This window comes from Ailuropoda melanoleuca, chromosome 16 (assembly GCF_002007445.2).
Source record: "Ailuropoda melanoleuca isolate Jingjing chromosome 16, ASM200744v2, whole genome shotgun sequence".
Taxonomy (NCBI): domain Eukaryota; kingdom Metazoa; phylum Chordata; class Mammalia; order Carnivora; family Ursidae; genus Ailuropoda; species Ailuropoda melanoleuca.
The window spans coordinates 86,415,641-86,430,531 of NC_048233.1; the positions used below are offsets into that span (position 1 = coordinate 86,415,641).

The 14,891-nt window shown below is 57.4% G+C and overlaps 1 protein-coding gene across 1 annotated transcript in view; it reads left to right on the plus strand.

Annotated features, from left to right (window-relative positions):
* Positions 1-14,891, plus strand: part of LRP5 (LDL receptor related protein 5) — a 67,624-nt gene that overhangs the window by 24,670 nt on the left and 28,063 nt on the right. The window contains 1 exon segment of the mRNA XM_034646608.1: positions 2,779-3,175. Within this exon segment, the coding sequence (XP_034502499.1) occupies positions 2,779-3,175 (397 nt within the window).

Consider the following 14,891-nt stretch of genomic DNA (forward strand, 5'->3'; position numbering starts at 1 on the left):
GTAGCTGCCCCCCCCCCCGCCGGCCTGTCCTGGACAGAATGCTCCCCCCTCCATGCTTCAGGCGACGGGCTGGGCTCTGGCTCTCACCTTGAGTGTCCCTGTCTTCCAGGCAAAGCTCAAATAAAGACTTCAAAGGCTCTGCAGCCCAGGGGGTGTCAGACACCCCCCCTTGGAGTCAATTATCACCTACAGATTTATCCTGGCATTTAATTACTGCCTCAGCCACAGAGACTTAATTCTAAGGGATGCTGATAATGGGGTTCCCTGGCAATGGGGTGTGCTAGAGGCTTTATATTGACTTGGTTAATGGAGGGCTGGGGCCAGGCACACTTAGTCCCTGACGGCTCTGTGCACCTTGGGGACGCTCTGCCGGAATCTAGTACATGGTCACAGCTGCATGAATCTGTGGTTCTTGGAGCCGGATTCCCCAGTCGCAGCCGGCCCCCTTAGCAGGCCCACCTGTAACCCCAGCTCTCCTTCCTAGTCCCCATTCGCAGATAGTCTTCCTCACTGAAGGTCTCTGCCCTGTGACCTCAGGAGCACCGTGGTGGTGGCTTCTGTGTCTGTTTTGCCCACCCCCACCCCGGTTCCTGGTCCAGGGCCTGGTCTAAAGTAGATGACTGCAGAGATATTGGCTGGTGGGTGACCAAGCTAGCTGGGCGGCACATCAGCCTCGGGCTTCCTGTGTGAGACCCAGGCGTTTGTGGGACCTTATTTTTCCACTTGCTCCTGTGTGCCCTTGATCGGGGCGCTTAACCTGTCTGTGCATCGGGCTCCTCGTCAGTAAGATGGGGCATAATCATACCTCCGGGATTGGTGTGTGAGTTACGCTGTCTCAGGTGATTGTGTCTGGAGGACCATAGGAACAGGGGTGGGTGAGACAGGCACGAAACGTGTTTTGCGGGGCTGCCTGGGGAGCTCAGTCGTTTAGGCGTCCCGACTCTTGATTTTGGCTCAGTTCATGATCTCAGGGTCGTGAGATTGAGCCCCACGTTAGGCTCCCTGCTCAGCATGCAGACCGCTTGGAATTCTTGCTCCCTCTCCCTCTGCCCCTCCTTCCGCTCGTGCCTGTGCTCTCTCTCTCTCAAATAAATAAAATAAATAAATAAAAATTTTTTTAGAAAGTGTGTTTTGGGACAGAGCATCGGTTTCCCTCGGGGACCAGTGTTTTCTCTGGGGAGGAAGTGCTGCTTGAAGTCACGTGGGGTTTGACACACACCCTTGGACANTAGAAAGTGTGTTTTGGGACAGAGCATCGGTTTCCCTTGGGGACCAGTGTTTTCTCTGGGGAGGAAGTGCTGCTTGAAGTCACGTGGGGTTTGACACACACCCTTGGACAGTGAGCTGCCCCGGCCTCAGCTTGGGAGCCTGATGGTCTCTTCGGACAGTTCTGCAGATGCCCTCTTGGACGGGGCTCTTCCTGGCCGTGTTCTGGGGGGCTTCCCCTGTCCCTCCATGGTGGCAGATGAAGCCAGACCCCTACATGGAGTCTGATTTATGGTTTCCTTGATGTCAGAGCTAAACAGAAAGTCAGACACCATTGGATTGGGCTGATTCTTCACTTTAAATGGGGAGACTAAAGCCCAGAGAGGGTTAGGCACCTGTCCAAAGTCACACAGAGAATTCTGCCTTGCATTCTCTCTGCTTGTCTTAGGCTGTCAGCACCTGCGCTGGGTGTGGGTCTGGGGTCTGCGGAGCCAAGGGGGCATGTGCCTGAATCCCAGTGAACCATTCAGTGTGGTACCTATGCCAAGGGGCAGGGCATATGTGTGTGTGTGTGTGAGTGTGTGTGTGTGTGTGTGTGTGTGGTCAGCCCATCCGCTGGGGTAAGGGTGGCAGGAAAGCTTCCTGGAGGAGGAGGAGGAGGAGGAGGCATGTGTGACCAGGGCCTTGAAGGACAGGTCAGATGTCAACAGAACATTTTGGGAATGGAGCCCAGAGGAAGACAGTTTGTTGAAATTCAGAATTCCCCTCCCCTCCTTCCAACACATACCAACTCAGGACCAAATCTGAATTTGGGTCTTGGAGGTTTCCAAAGCAGACAGGCACTTGGGGTGCCTTCTGAGCACTGCCTGCCTCAGTTTCCCAGTCCTGGGTTCATAAAGCCATTGCTGTCATATGTGCGCCCTCTAGTGGAGGAATTGGATTATGAGCTCTGGGCCTTGGGGCAAGACAGTGAGGATCTGGGTCTCACCCTTACTTGAAAAGCCGGGCAGGGGACCCCAGGTGGACTCTGCAAGGCACCGCGCTCCGACGGCTCTGCCACCGTGGCAGGGAGCTGGTGCTGGGTACAGGAGAGCGTCTGCTGTTTGAGGGCTGTGGCTTGACCGGGCAGCTGGCTGCAGAGGCTGGGCCTGGGGGCCTGAGTTTGAAGGATGTGCCTGGCTGATTCCGTCCCTGTCCCCATCCTGCGTTGCTGCATAATTGAGGTGGGTCGTTCCCCATTCTGGCCTTTCATCAGACCAGGCAAGTGGCGAAGGGGGACGGAGTGTGAAGCAGCCCTTCCACAGTGGTTGAAGTCAGGTGGCTGTGTGGCTTTCAGCTGGTTGCTTGACTTCTCTGTGCCTACGTGGTCTCATCTGTAAGATGATGATACAAACGGTGCTGGCCTCGTAGAGCCCTCATGAGGATGAACTAGTGACCACCGTAGTAAGGTCTTGGCGAGTGTTACCCGAAGTCACCGGTTGTTGTGAGGAAACTCTGACCCTGGGGGCTGGCTGAGCCCCTCCCTGCCATGCCCAGCACAGGCCTCTGACCCCACTGTGTGTCCATCCACAGGGGCCGAGGAGGTGCTGCTGCTTGCCCGGCGGACGGACCTGCGGAGGATCTCGCTGGACACGCCGGACTTTACCGACATCGTGCTACAGGTTGATGACATCCGGCACGCCATTGCCATCGACTACGACCCGCTGGAGGGCTACGTCTACTGGACGGATGACGAGGTGCGGGCCATCCGCAGGGCATACCTGGACGGGTCGGGGGCACAGACACTGGTCAACACTGAGATCAACGACCCCGACGGCATCGCGGTTGACTGGGTGGCCCGCAACCTCTACTGGACGGACACGGGCACCGACCGCATTGAGGTGACCCGTCTCAACGGCACCTCCCGCAAGATCCTGGTGTCCGAGGACCTGGACGAGCCCCGGGCCATCGTGCTGCACCCCGTGATGGGGTAAGGCTGGGGGGTAGGCGGACCTCCCACCTGGCAGGGCCTGGAGCCAGGCCACCCGGAAGTGAGAGAGACTAGTGTTTCTGGAACTTTCTCTGGCATCAGAATCCCCTGGAGGAGGGCTTGTTCAAATGCAGGTGGCTGGGCCCTCTTCCCAGAGTTCCGATTCAGGAGGTCTGGGGTGGGGCCTGAGAACTTGAATTTCTCACCAGCTCCCTGGTGATGCTGTTGCCGCTGGTCCAGGGACCAGACTTTGAGAAGCTATGACACAGGCTGTTGTGTATATGTANGATGCTGTTGCCGCTGGTCCAGGGACCAGACTTTGAGAAGCTATGACACAGGCTGTTGTGTATATGTATACAGGGCCTGGAGAGCTTGGGTGAGTCATTTCTTTCCTTGGGCCTCACCCTTTGCACCTGTAAAATGGAATGGTTCACCAGGGTGATTTCTAGGCTGATCATGGTACATACTTACTGCGTACGGACTGGACCTCTTCTAAACATTATACATGATGAATCTTTACCGCCTCCTCTCTTCCCATGAGGTGGGTTCAGTTGTACAGTAGAGGAAGCTGAAGCCCAGAGAGGGTAAGGGACTTGCCTAAGGTCACACAGCCAGGAGGTTGGGATTAGACCTGGCAGTGTGGCTCCAACTTTCCATTTTAGGATTCTGTGAGAACAGCTTTTCAGTCGATGTAGGAGCCTTTCTGGGAACCTCAGCAGCTCAGGGGAGGGTAGCAGCCCCCTTCCTAGGGGCTCATGACTGACAATGAGAAACTGGCAGATCCTGAGGGAGGAGGAACCATTGGAGCTCTTGGTGGGTGGAGCCAGGGCTGCAGGGGAAGCCTCCAGCCCTCCTCGCAGGACACGGGCAGTGTCCTGGAGACAGCCTGGAGGAGGAGCTGGAAGGACAGGAGGGAGACCTGGAAGCTGTGCCTCGTGGGGAGTCGTGGGGCTGCCCTAATAGTAACCATGGTGACCGGCAGTGGCTGCCATCTGTGGCGCACCCACGGTGTGCGGTGCTTGTCTCATTCCCCCTGGGGCTGAGGCTCAGAACATGCATAGACCGGCTCGAGGTGCCTGCTGGCAGAGCTGGGCCTCTCGGCCTGTCTGCCTGTGAAGCCTGCGCTTTGCACGCGGGAGCCTTTCGGCTCTTTGAAGAAGGTTGCACTCCACCTGTCCTCCTCCCTGGTGCTTGGCCCCTCCAGCCCATGGGTCTCTCAGCAGGGCATCTGCTGTCTGCCCACATGCAGGACGGGAGAGGAGTCCCCACTGCTGTTTCCCGTGGAGTCCCCGGGCCTGCGTGCGGGGCTTGTGCTCACCTGTCCAGTTAGCCAGCGTTTCCTGAGCACCTGCCATGGGATGGGGAGGGTGTGGTCCTCAGCCCTGGGGGTGCAGCAGGGACAAGACAGACAGCGTCAAGGACGTGTGCTTCTTCTCCAGCCTCATGTACTGGACGGACTGGGGGGAAAACCCCAAAATCGAGTGCGCCCACCTGGACGGGCAGGAGCGACACATCCTGGTGAACACGTCCCTCGGCTGGCCCAACGGCCTGGCCCTGGACCTGCAGGAGGGAAAGCTGTACTGGGGGGATGCCAAGACGGACAAAATTGAGGTGAGTCATCCCCATCGGTGGGTGTTGGTTCCTGAAGCTGTTTAATGTAGGCTGTGCCGTCTGGCACAGCCCGGCAGGCCTGGAGCCCTGAGTTTTAGGCAGAAGCCAGGCCTGGCCACCCCTGTGGCCCGTCATGTGTACCAGGCAGGCATCAGACAGATGCCTCTGTTCTGCTGGGGTTTTTTAAAGATTTTATTTATGTTGGAGAGAGAGAGAGCACAAGGGTGGTGCACGTGTGAGCGGGGTTGGGGGGGAGAGGGAAAGGAAGAGGAAGAGAGAATCCCAAGCAGGCTTTGCACTCAGTGCAGAGCCCGACGTGGGGCTCGGTCTCACGATGCTGAGATCATGACCTGAGCCCAATTCAAGAGTCAGACGCTTAACCAGCTGAGCCACCCAGGTGTCCCTGTGCTCTGCTATTTGGCCAAATAGGATCCCTGAAAAAATAATTTATCATGATACATTTCTGACACACAAGAGGCCTTTAACAAGACGTGTGGCTGAGGGAATGCCACGATAGGACCTGCTATGGTTGTGTAAGATGTTTCCGTGGGAAAGCTGGGCGAAGGACACGCGGGAGCTCCTTGAGTGACTTTTTGTGTGTCTTGAACTATTTCAAAATACAGAATCTTTGTTTTTAAATTTATTTATTTATTTTAGAGAGAGAGCAAGAGTTTGGGGGTAGGGGGAGGGGCAGAGGGAGAGGGAGACAGAGAATCCCGAGCAGACTCCCCGCTGAGCATGGAGGCCGTTGTGGGGCTTGATCTCATGACCCTGAGATCATGACTTGAGCCAAAATCAAGAGCTGGCCACTTAACTGACTGAGCTACCCAGGCATCCCTTAAAATACAAAATCTTAATGAAAAATCCCATGCACGTACCCACCACCCAGCTTAAGACAGAAAATCTTATCAACGTAGTTGAAGCCAGAGGTGACCACTGCTCTGAATTTGGTGCTGCATTCCCGAGACATTTTCTTTTGCTACATGGGTACCTCCCCAAACAGTATGTAGTCTTGTTCTGCGTGATCCTGTGTGATTAATTTAAGCACCGTCCACATGTGTTCTTCGACAACTTGCTTTTTGCTCACAGGTGTGTTTTTTTTTAGTCACTCTTGATATGCTAATTAAATTTGTCCCTGTAGCAGGGAAGCCCCCGACGTTTATGTCTCTCCTCGGCGTGGACGCCTCCCTCAGTTCTGGTCACTTCTGGATGATCCTCGTCTGCTTCTGGTCACATCACTGCTTATTGACATCCCCACCTAGGGGTCACCTTCTCTCCTGTCCTGGCTTTGCGGGGAGCCCCCCACCAGGCAGCTTGCGGGGGTGGGGATGGGAGCAAGCATACCGATGTGTGTCTGTTGCGGGGTTTCAAGCCATGCTGCAGAGCAGAAACTGGAAGGGGACCCAGGGCTGGGTAGATGCCTCTCCCACGCAGGTTGCTGCCAGAGTGGCCATTTCCCGTCAGCATCCCTACAAATGACCTTGTTGCTAAAGGCAGTTTCTCTCGAGCCTGTGAGCCTGCAGGCAAGACCCTTGTTTCCGGTGGGGTCAGCTGACGAGGCTTCGTCTCCATGGACCCCACCCACCCCTGGGAGCGGGCTGGGGGGCTGGGGACGCATCGTGCGTCCAGCTGACACTGCCGGACACGTCACAGGCATGGCTCCGCGTACTCCCACGGCAGGGTGCTGGGGTCGTCTACTGTGGCAACGTACACGTGACCTACAGTGGTCATTTTAACCGTTTTAAAGTTCAGCAGCCTCTCATATATTCAGCGTTGAACTACAGCAGCCAGCACCGCTACCTAGTTCCAGAACGTTTTCGTCACCCGGGACCCCGTACTCATTAAGCAGCCAGTCCCGTCTCCCCTCCTCAGCTCCCGGCACCCACGGATCTCCTGTCTGTCACTGCGGGCTTGGCTGTTCCGGACACTTCATGTGAGCGCCGTCATCCAGCGTGCAGCCTTTCGGGCCTGGCTTCCTCGTGCAGCACAGTGTTTTCGGGATTCGTCCGCGCGGTGGCCCCTGTCGGCGTTCCGGTTTTATGGCAGAGTAACTTCGGTTGTGTGGATGGACCGCACGTCATCCACCCGTCTGTTGGTGGACGTTCGGGTTGTTTCCCCTTCTGGGGGAAGCTCTGTGTCGGAGCTCTGTGTGCAAGTCTTTGTTTGAGCGCCTGTTGTTGGTTCTCTTGGGCACGTACCGAAGAGCGGATTTGCTGGGTCGTGTAGGAATTTCATGTGTGATTCGCTGAGGAACCGTCAGACTGGCCCATGGTCTGCACCGTCCTGCGCTCTCCTGCTGGCAGCGGACGAGTGTTCTGCTCTCAGCGCGGCCTCGGCCTCTGTAACGTTCCATGTCCTTTATCGTGATCGTAGCCGTCCCGGTGGCTGCGCGGTGGTGTCTCCTGGGTTTGATTTGCATTTTCCTGGTGACACTGAGCACCTTTCGTGTGTTTGTCCCACAATAGTGTTTGGAAGCATGTGGCATGGTCCCCGTTTGTGGATGAGAAACTGAGGTCCGGGGTGACGGTACGTAGCTCAGGGTCATGTGGCTAATGGGGAGTTTTGATTTTCCACTTTTATTATTTTTTATTTTTTAAAGATTTTATTTATTTATTTGGCAGAGAGAGAGACAGCCAGTGAGAGAGGGCACACAAGCAGAGGGAGTGGGAGAGGAAGAAGCAGGCTTCCAGCGGAGCAGGGAGCCTGATGTGGGGCTCGATCCCAGAACCCTGGAATCACGCCCTGAGCCAAAGGCAGACGCTTAATGACTGAGCCACCCAGGCACCCCTGATTTTCCACTTTTAGAATCAATCCACATGCAAAGCCCTGAGACAGTGTCAGGCTTCCGCACAGAATCTGAACGTTATCCTCTCGGTAACGCCTAAGCAGAAGGGACAGAAGGTAGGTGGCACGAGGCTGGGGAGAGGTAGGAGCACAGTTCCAAGGGTAACCAACAGAGGGACTGAAGACAGTCCGGCATGGCAGCATGAGGGTGAGGGAGGGCCCCAAGTAAGGGACGGAGTCTACGCAGAGGCTACGCAGGCAAACCAGGAACATGCACCATGAGCATGTTACCTATCCGTTTGGAGCTAATCACCAGGAAGTGTGAAGAGAGAGGCTGCAGAATTAGAAGTATTCAGGAATCTTAATCAAGCAGACTTGGGAAATGTAGACGTATATGTGTTCTCAAACTACATGTTCGAGGGTCCCTTTCTTTCCCTGCTTTGGCTCTGGTGGCACACAGTTTGGGAATGCCGGCACCAGCAGGGACCGTCGCTGCCGCCTCCCACGCATTGGGGGCTGACCCTAGCCACAGGGTTTGTGCTGGACACCCCCTCGGCCCCTTCCCTGCTGGGGGGCTGCTGACGTGCACGAACATGGAGACCGTCCTCCATGTAAACTCAGTGCGTCTTTTCCCCCCAGTGGGAGATGACCCAGGTGAGTCCCGGGTGCTCTCGGGTTGTGCTGGCTTCTCAGGCTCCAGCATTCTCTCCAGCGGGGAAACACCCCAGACACAGGGGCGGACATTATGGCAGTGGCCCGAGCGTGCTAGGGGCCTTGCCTCCGTGTTCCTGCTGTGGCCTCCTGGCCCTCGCTCTCAGGTGCCGGGGTTTGCCGCCGAGCACCTGGTGAGTGCCAGCTCTGTTCTAGGTGCCCGGGCCCCCTTGGTGCGTGTGCCCAACAGCGGTTCTTCTGGTGCGCCTCTCAGGACCAAGCTTCGGGTCAGGCCACCAGCTTCGTGCAGAAGCCCCTGCTGGAGTGCTGGAGGTCACAGAGGATTCCGAGGGCTTCCGGGGGAACCACTGAGGGACCAGGGGCCGTGTTTACTTTTCAGTTTCCAGGTGGGAGGGATGGTCAGGAGAGGTGTGAACAGGGCTAGGACAGTAATAGGACGTGCTTCTAGCAGTGGTAATGTTTCCCAGAAATCATGCTCAGTGACAATGGAACGGCTGGGCCACGTGCTAAGGAGCCAGAGTGCTAGCCTCGGGCCTGCCTCGCGCAGTTGCCTTTGATGGCGAGAGCAGAGTCCGTGCGGCCTGGTTGTGCGCACGGCTTGGCTCTGAACGCAGAGGGAAGGCGCTGGAGGAAAGGAACTGTAGACCGTGATAAACTGGCTGCCCCTTTGAAGAGGTAATCGGGCTCCCCTGTTCTGCCCACCAGGCCCCCTGAGAAGGACTTGATAGGGCAGCTGTGACTAATCCCTTGATGAACTGGGAGGAGAGCAAAGGTCTGCAGAGGCTGGGCTGATGAAACAGGGATCCATCTGGATGGCACTAGCGGTGCAGAGATGCGACTTACAGAACAAGGCCGAATCGCGGGCGAGTCTGGGCTGCCCTGCAGGTGGGGCCTCCGGCCGGCCTTGTCTATGACAGCTGTCCTGGACATCAGGCTCAGCTCCGCCCCCAGGGCAGCCCCTCAGCTGGCCAGCTAGCTGCCATGGTGACAGTTGGGAGTGGCGGGGTGCCTCCCCCGGTGGGGGTGGGCTTATGCTGCTCCCTCCAGGCTCACTCTGGGAGGTGCCCCCGACCTCCCCAACTCCTGCAGCCCCCCATCCCCTTCTGTGTCCTCACAGCTGCCTCCGCTTCATGTTCCACCCTCCTGGGCTAGGAATTCCCTGGGACACCTCCTTACCTGTCTTCCTGGGGCTAGAGCCCTTGGGTCGGAGGGTCCTGCCCCAGGGGTGCCCTTAGTTCTCGTGCACAGCCCTTCCCACGACTCCAGCCACGCCCTCAGGACCAGACCTCCAGCGTTCCTACGGCCCACCATTTGCTTGTGCATTTTCCCCTCCCCTCCCCTGCCCTGCTGGGCTCCGCACCCCGAGAGCACTTTCCCTCCCCTGCCCCGCTGCGGGTCTTAGGTCTCATGTCACAAGGGTCAACCGGATTCATAAAAGCAACTAGGACTCATCGTCTCCCTAAGCTATTTCTAACCAGTGGCCGCTGGGCCCTGCACTTCTCTCCTGCTCCTAGCAGACGCCAGGCCTTTTCTGCCTCTGTCCCTGCTGCTTGGCAGACACCAGACTCGTGACAGCCCAGCGTGCCCCCTCCCCCAGGCAGCTCCTTCCCTCCCAGGCGCCCTCTGAGCCCATGTGCCCAGCTGCCCCCTCCCTCGGAAGCCCAGACTTACCTCCTGCCACATGCCGTGGTCTCATGCATGGGGACGACTCACCTTCTGCAAAATGCTGACATCCCGGTTCCCGCCTGGAGGCCGCTTCTCCCAGCCGGAAGCCACAGCAGCTTCGATGCCCGTCCAGTGCTCGCGCTCCGGCTTAGCGTCCAGATCGTCAGCATCCTCACCGTCACCACCGCTTGTTTGTGAGTGGCCCTGGCCCCCAGAGCAGACGGGAGCTCTCGGGTCCAGCTTGCCCAGGGTCTCCATGCTGACGGTGGGCACGGACTCAGGACACCGGGTCTGTATTGAGAGGGCCCGCCCCACACTCTGTCTGCGGCTCCCACTTCCCCTTTCCCATGGCCGCTCAGGGCTCCCATCATGTCCCCCAGCCCCCTCCACACCCCTCGGGGAGCACCTGTTCATTCCCCAGCATCCGCAGTGGCCGCCTTGTGCTGGAAGAGCCGCAAGGACAGACCCGCGCCCTGATGGGGCAGATGCCCTGGAGGGGAGATAGACACGGCCAACAGGACAGCGGCAGCACGTCGCAGGCTGTCCATGCTCTAGAGGGTCGCCGAGGAGGGGGATTGGGGTGGGGGTGGGGGTGACGTCCTAGCTCCCCGGACGGCGTCTCAGCTGCTTCTCTAGCCGCGCCTGTTCTGCAGCCCTGCCTTCTCACTTGTGCAGATTCTCTTGCCTTCTGTTTCTAGAGCAGGGGGAGGAATCGTGCCCATTAGCAGTGCTGACACAGGCAAAGCGTTAAAGCAGCTGGGCACACACACCGTGACACGTGTCCATGGAGGGTGGTCTCAGCTGTTACCTGACTCAGAGCAGGGACTGGTCTTGGCCCTTTGGAGTCTTGAGCTGTCTTTCTGAAGCTTCATCCTCGGCCGTTTCCCTCTGGGCTGCTCGGACTCGAGGATGGAACAAGCAGGGGCCTTGCAGGCCGACCCAGGCTCTTTAGCCTGTTTCTGCGGCAGGAAGCGTCGCCTGTGCGTGGCTTGCCACGGACTTGCTGGGGCCCCCCGCCCCCAGATCATCTGGGCTCTCTGAGGCCCCCTGCTGTCTCACTCTGGCCAGGACAGTGACATCTGCCGTCCGGCGTTGGCTCTCAGATGGACTACCCGATCCACGCACCCGGGGGGCGGGCTGGCAGGCTGAGGATAGGTCACAGACTGAGAAGTTACATACGTCTCTGTCTCCCTGCTCCTGACACGTACTGCGTCAATGGAGGGGACTTCCGGTACAACCAGAACGAGCGCCCGGCACAAGAGTGGTGGTTACAAGGCCTGGTGGCTGTGTCCCTCGTCCCCCGGGGAAGAAGTGAGGACACGGGGCTCCCGTGCAGCTGAGCTGTGTGCCTGTGCACATGAGTGTGTAAGATCTTTTTGTTCCGTGAAACAACATAACCAGGACAGTTTTAATTTCGGTGGTTATGTCTGCCTGTGATAATCATTCCTTCAGAAAACAGAAGCCTTTTCCCTTGAAATGTGTGCTTTCAAAGGGTTGGTCTTGGGCTCCTATCTCTCGGCGTGGTGGCTTTCTGGGGCCCACCGTTTTGTGGGCCTCCCTGTGGACCTCCGTGGGTGCTGCCCCTCCGAGCGCCGCTGAGGGTGGGCTTCTTTGGGACCTGCAGGGGTCTGCTCTGCTCGTCCCACCTCTCTGCCACCCCCTCCCCCAACCCAGACCCGGGCACAGAGCGCGGAGTTGGCCCAGCGCAGGAGGACGGAAGCCAAAGGTCAGAGAGAGCAAGGCTGGCCCCGGGCATCTCTGGCATCTGGCGTGGTCATTTTTGACATAACTTCTTGGAGAGACGTCCAGTTTCCTTTCCTGAAAATCGGGGGCACAGGTGCTTCGATTCTAGGGCAGGGGTTAGACTCTACAGCCCGTGCGCCTGACTGCCTCCGTTTGTACCACGCTCAAAACGACAGTGGTTTTCACACTTTTACATGGTGGAAAAAAATCGAAAGTAAAGTAGTATTTCATGATGTGTGAAAATGACCTGAAATTCAAATTTCTGCATCCACAAAGTTATTTTTGTTTCTTGCACTAGCGTCGTCCTGTTGGCGCACGGCCATGCTCGCTCACTTACACACTCTCTGCAGTTGCTCTTGCACGACCACATGGCCGCAAAGCTGGAAATATTTACGATCCTCTGCAGGAAGAGTTTGCCAGCCCCTGACCTGGAAAACCTGACTCCCGTACTCTCCCCTGGCTCCAGCTTTCTTGGGTGTGCAAATTCGATTCCGGTATGCCTGAATTCTGTTTGGACGCGTTACCCTTGCAGGAGTCGGATGGACACGTGCCCCACGTCTCGTCTCCTTACCCTGGGCTCCTCTCCAGGCTCTAGGAAAGCTGGGATGTTGAAATGCATGTGCTCCCTGTAGACAGGCCACACGGGTGCTCTGGGACTGGGAAAAGGCCTGGTCCAGCAGGGTTACTTTTACAGATGGGGCTGGATTTGCTCACGCTGTGCAGAAAGCTGCCATAGAAAACCACTTTGGGCTCTTGTATCTTTCTCAAGCGTTAGAGTCTTGATGGAGAGCCTGTGAGGTGCTTCCTGGGTTCTCTAGTTGGTGTGGAAGGGGAGCGGGGTGGGGGAGCGGCTTCCGAGTAGAGGGGATCCTGCGCTCGCGGTGGGTACAGCTGGGCAGCCAAGGAGGGGGCAGAGGCGGAGGGAGAGGAGACGCTGCCAGTTGGCACCATCACCCTTGTTGGCCCCGCGTCCTCCGTGGGCTTGTTTTCATTGTTCTTGAGCCAGGAAAAAGGTACTTCCTTGCCTCAGTTCAATGGAACGTGTATTTATTATGTCTGGAATTCAGTTATTAAAGAAAATTGAGAAAATATGGAAATACCGAAGGACGAGGAGAGGCCTCACAGAGGTGGTAGTGACATTTTGGTGCATTAAAGCTGAGTCTTTTTTTCTAGATGTGGATGATTTTCTTTGTATGTGAATGTCCTGCGGGTGTGGACCGCTTCCCCCCACCCCGGCGCGGCCCCCGTTATCCGGAGCCCAGGAAGGAGCAAGGGTCCCCAGGCCTTGCTTGAGCCCCACCCCTGAGGGGATGTGTTCTTGGAGATAGTCTTTCTCTTCTCCCAACCTCACCTCCTAGGCCACGAGCCCAGGATGATACCTGCTCCCGGGGACAAGTTTTGAGCTGAGCGTTCTCTGAGGGCCGGTGCCCAAACCGTTTACTGCTAACCGGCGCGGCCAGGAGTGGTACCCAGAAATGAACACACAAATCCGTACAACCTGGGCTCCTCCCTCCAGGTGAGGCTGGCAGCTCCCCAGCTCTCGGTACAAGGGCATCCCCTGATCCCGCATTCTCCCCTGGGCAGCGCGTTGGAACCCCCTGCGGGGAGATGCTTTCAGGATCCATACCTAGGCCGATGCCCCCATTTCTGCCTGAATTGCCTCAGATTGGGGCCCAGGCGTTGTTCTGTCTTTGGTCAAGCTGCCTGAATGACGTCAGCTGCTCCCCTCAGTTACAGGTGGAGAAACTGAGGTCCACGGGGCACAGGGGCTTGCTGGGCCTGGCCCAGAGCTGCCCACCCCTCCCGGGTGGCCTAGCAGCTTTGTCCTGTGCTGTCCTGCAGCAGAGAACCCAAGTCTCTTCTGTTCAGCATGAATTTGATCTGTCTTCTTTTCTCACCACCTGCAAAACACAGGGTTTGTCGCTTTTCTGAGGAGCTGGAAATATCTGGCTGCAGGAGGCCTGTTGGGACTTGTCATGTGTCTTTCATCCTGGCCTGAGAGCCAGAGCATCTCCACCTCGTGTCTTACCTTTCAGCGCAAGCTGCTGTAGGATCACCTGTCGTCGGAATCCCATGTTACCCCACTTGTGTGTTTCAGTTGGTTAAGGCGTTTTTACGTCTGGCAGCGGTTTTCTCCTTTGTGGCTTTTGTGGTTAATGCTTTTAATCAGCACTGATTCTTCAAGAAAAAGAGTTTGCTTTCATATCACAGAGTCAATGGCCACTAGTGTGTGGGGGGTGGGAAGCGTCTTAAGAGTGACAGGCTCAGACTCAAGGCCAGAAGTGTCCTCAGAGTCCATCTGGTCCTGACCAAGCAAGGCATTGGTCCACAGGCCAGTGGGAGGTCTTGCCCAGGGCCCACGCGTGTTAGTAATCCAGCCTCTGGAAACTCCAGTCCACGTCGAGCATGTGACTTGATGCCTTCCGGTGCTGTGTGCAGGCAGACGTGGCTATCAGAGCCTGCGCCTGCCCTCACACCTGCTCCTCGGTCCTGCAGGCAGCCACTGCTGGTCAGTCCCCAATGGGAAGGGAGAGGACAGCCGTCTGCCTCGCCTGGCCCACTCAGCACAGTGTCCGTGCCCAGCTAGGGGAGGCTACGGGAGAGCCCTGAGCCAGCCCCATCCCTGAAAACGTCATTCGTCCAGCTCTGCCAGGGAGCCACATTACCTGGCTTCGTATCACGGCCTCGCAGGGTGCAGACAGAGCCGAGCATCCCAGGCGTTGAGCCGGTCTCGTTTCAGGCCCGAGGCCAGTTCTTACCTCTGTCTGCTCTCCTGAAGGTGATCAACGTCGACGGGACAAAGAGGCGGACGCTCCTGGAGGACAAGCTCCCGCACATTTTCGGGTTCACGCTGCTGGGGGACTTCATCTATTGGACTGACTGGCAGAGGCGCAGCATTGAGCGTGTGCACAAGGTCAAGGCCAGCCGGGACGTCATCATTGACCAGCTGCCCGACCTGATGGGGCTGAAGGCCGTGAACGTGGCCAAGGTTGTCGGTGAGTCTGTTCAGCCTCCAGCCGCGGGTGAGCCAAGCCTACTGGCACCAGGAAGAAGCAGTGGGCTCGTGGCTGTCCTTCAGTCCATGGGTGCCCAGCCCGGGGATGGGCAGGACAGGATATGGTGAGATCTGGGTAAGGACAGGTGGGAATGGACGTGGTATCTCGGCCGGGGATATTGACTAGGTAGGGGCTGTGGACGGACTCTGCTGGTGATAATTGTTATAATCACGGCTAATGTTTGT